The 986-nt window shown below is 54.3% G+C and overlaps 1 protein-coding gene across 1 annotated transcript; it reads left to right on the forward strand.

Annotated features, from left to right (window-relative positions):
- Window positions 1-6: 6 nt before the first annotated feature.
- Window positions 7-982, forward strand: LOC104627388 (toll-like receptor 2 type-2; the record flags this gene model as incomplete). Its single annotated transcript, XM_010295585.1, has 1 exon — window positions 7-982. A coding segment is annotated over exon 1 (720 nt), but the record flags the coding sequence as incomplete, so codon positions are not given.
- Window positions 983-986: the final 4 nt, after the last annotated feature.

A 986-nucleotide genomic window follows, 5' to 3' on the forward strand; every position in this document is an offset into this window, starting at 1 on the left:
CCTGAAATATTTAAACCTCTCCAGCACTCAAATTCCTAAACTAACTACGTGCATTCCCCCAACACTGGAAGTTTTGGATGTTAGCGCCAACAACCTGAGGGAGTTTGGACTGCAACTGCCATTTCTCAAAGAGCTGTACCTCACAAAAAACCAACTGAAGACCTTGCCTGGTGCCGCACCTGTGCCTAACTTAGTGGCCTTGTCAATCAGAAGAAACAAGCTCAACAGTTTCTCCAGGGAAGAGTTTGAGTCCTTCAAGAAAATGGAGCTGCTGGATGCCAGCGACAACAACTTCATCTGCTCCTGTGAATTCCTCTCCTTCATCCACCACCAGGCTGGGATAGCTGGGGTGCTGGTGGGGTGGCCAGACAAGTACGTGTGTGACTCTCCCCTGGCAGTGAGAGGGGCGCAGGTTGGAGCTGTGCACCTCTCCCTGATGGAGTGCCACAGGTCCCTCGTGGTGTCGTTGATCTGCATCCTGGTGTTCCTGGTCATCCTCGCCCTTGTGGCCATTGGCTACAAGTACCACGTGGTCTGGTACCTGAGAATGACCTGGGCATGGCTCCAAGCCAAGCGGAAGCCCAAGCGAGCCCCGCCGAAGGACATCTGCTACGACGCTTTTGTCTCCTACAGCGAGAACGACTCCGACTGGGTGGAAAACATAATGGTGCGGGAGCTGGAGCAGGCCTGCCCCCCGTTTCGGCTCTGCCTCCATAAGCGGGACTTTGTGCCCGGGAAGTGGATTGTGGACAACATCATTGACTCCATAGAGAAGAGCCACAAAACGCTCTTTGTGCTGTCCGAGCACTTTGTGCAGAGCGAGTGGTGCAAGTACGAGCTGGACTTCTCGCACTTCCGCCTCTTTGACGAGAACAACGATGCAGCGATCCTCGTCCTCCTGGAGCCCATCCAGAGCAAAGCGATTCCCAAGAGGTTCTGCAAGCTGCGGAAGATCATGAACACAAAGACCTACCTGGAGTGGCCTC

Source organism: Phaethon lepturus, unplaced genomic scaffold, assembly GCF_000687285.1.
Source record: "Phaethon lepturus isolate BGI_N335 unplaced genomic scaffold, ASM68728v1 C13489692, whole genome shotgun sequence".
Taxonomy (NCBI): Eukaryota; Metazoa; Chordata; class Aves; order Phaethontiformes; family Phaethontidae; genus Phaethon; species Phaethon lepturus.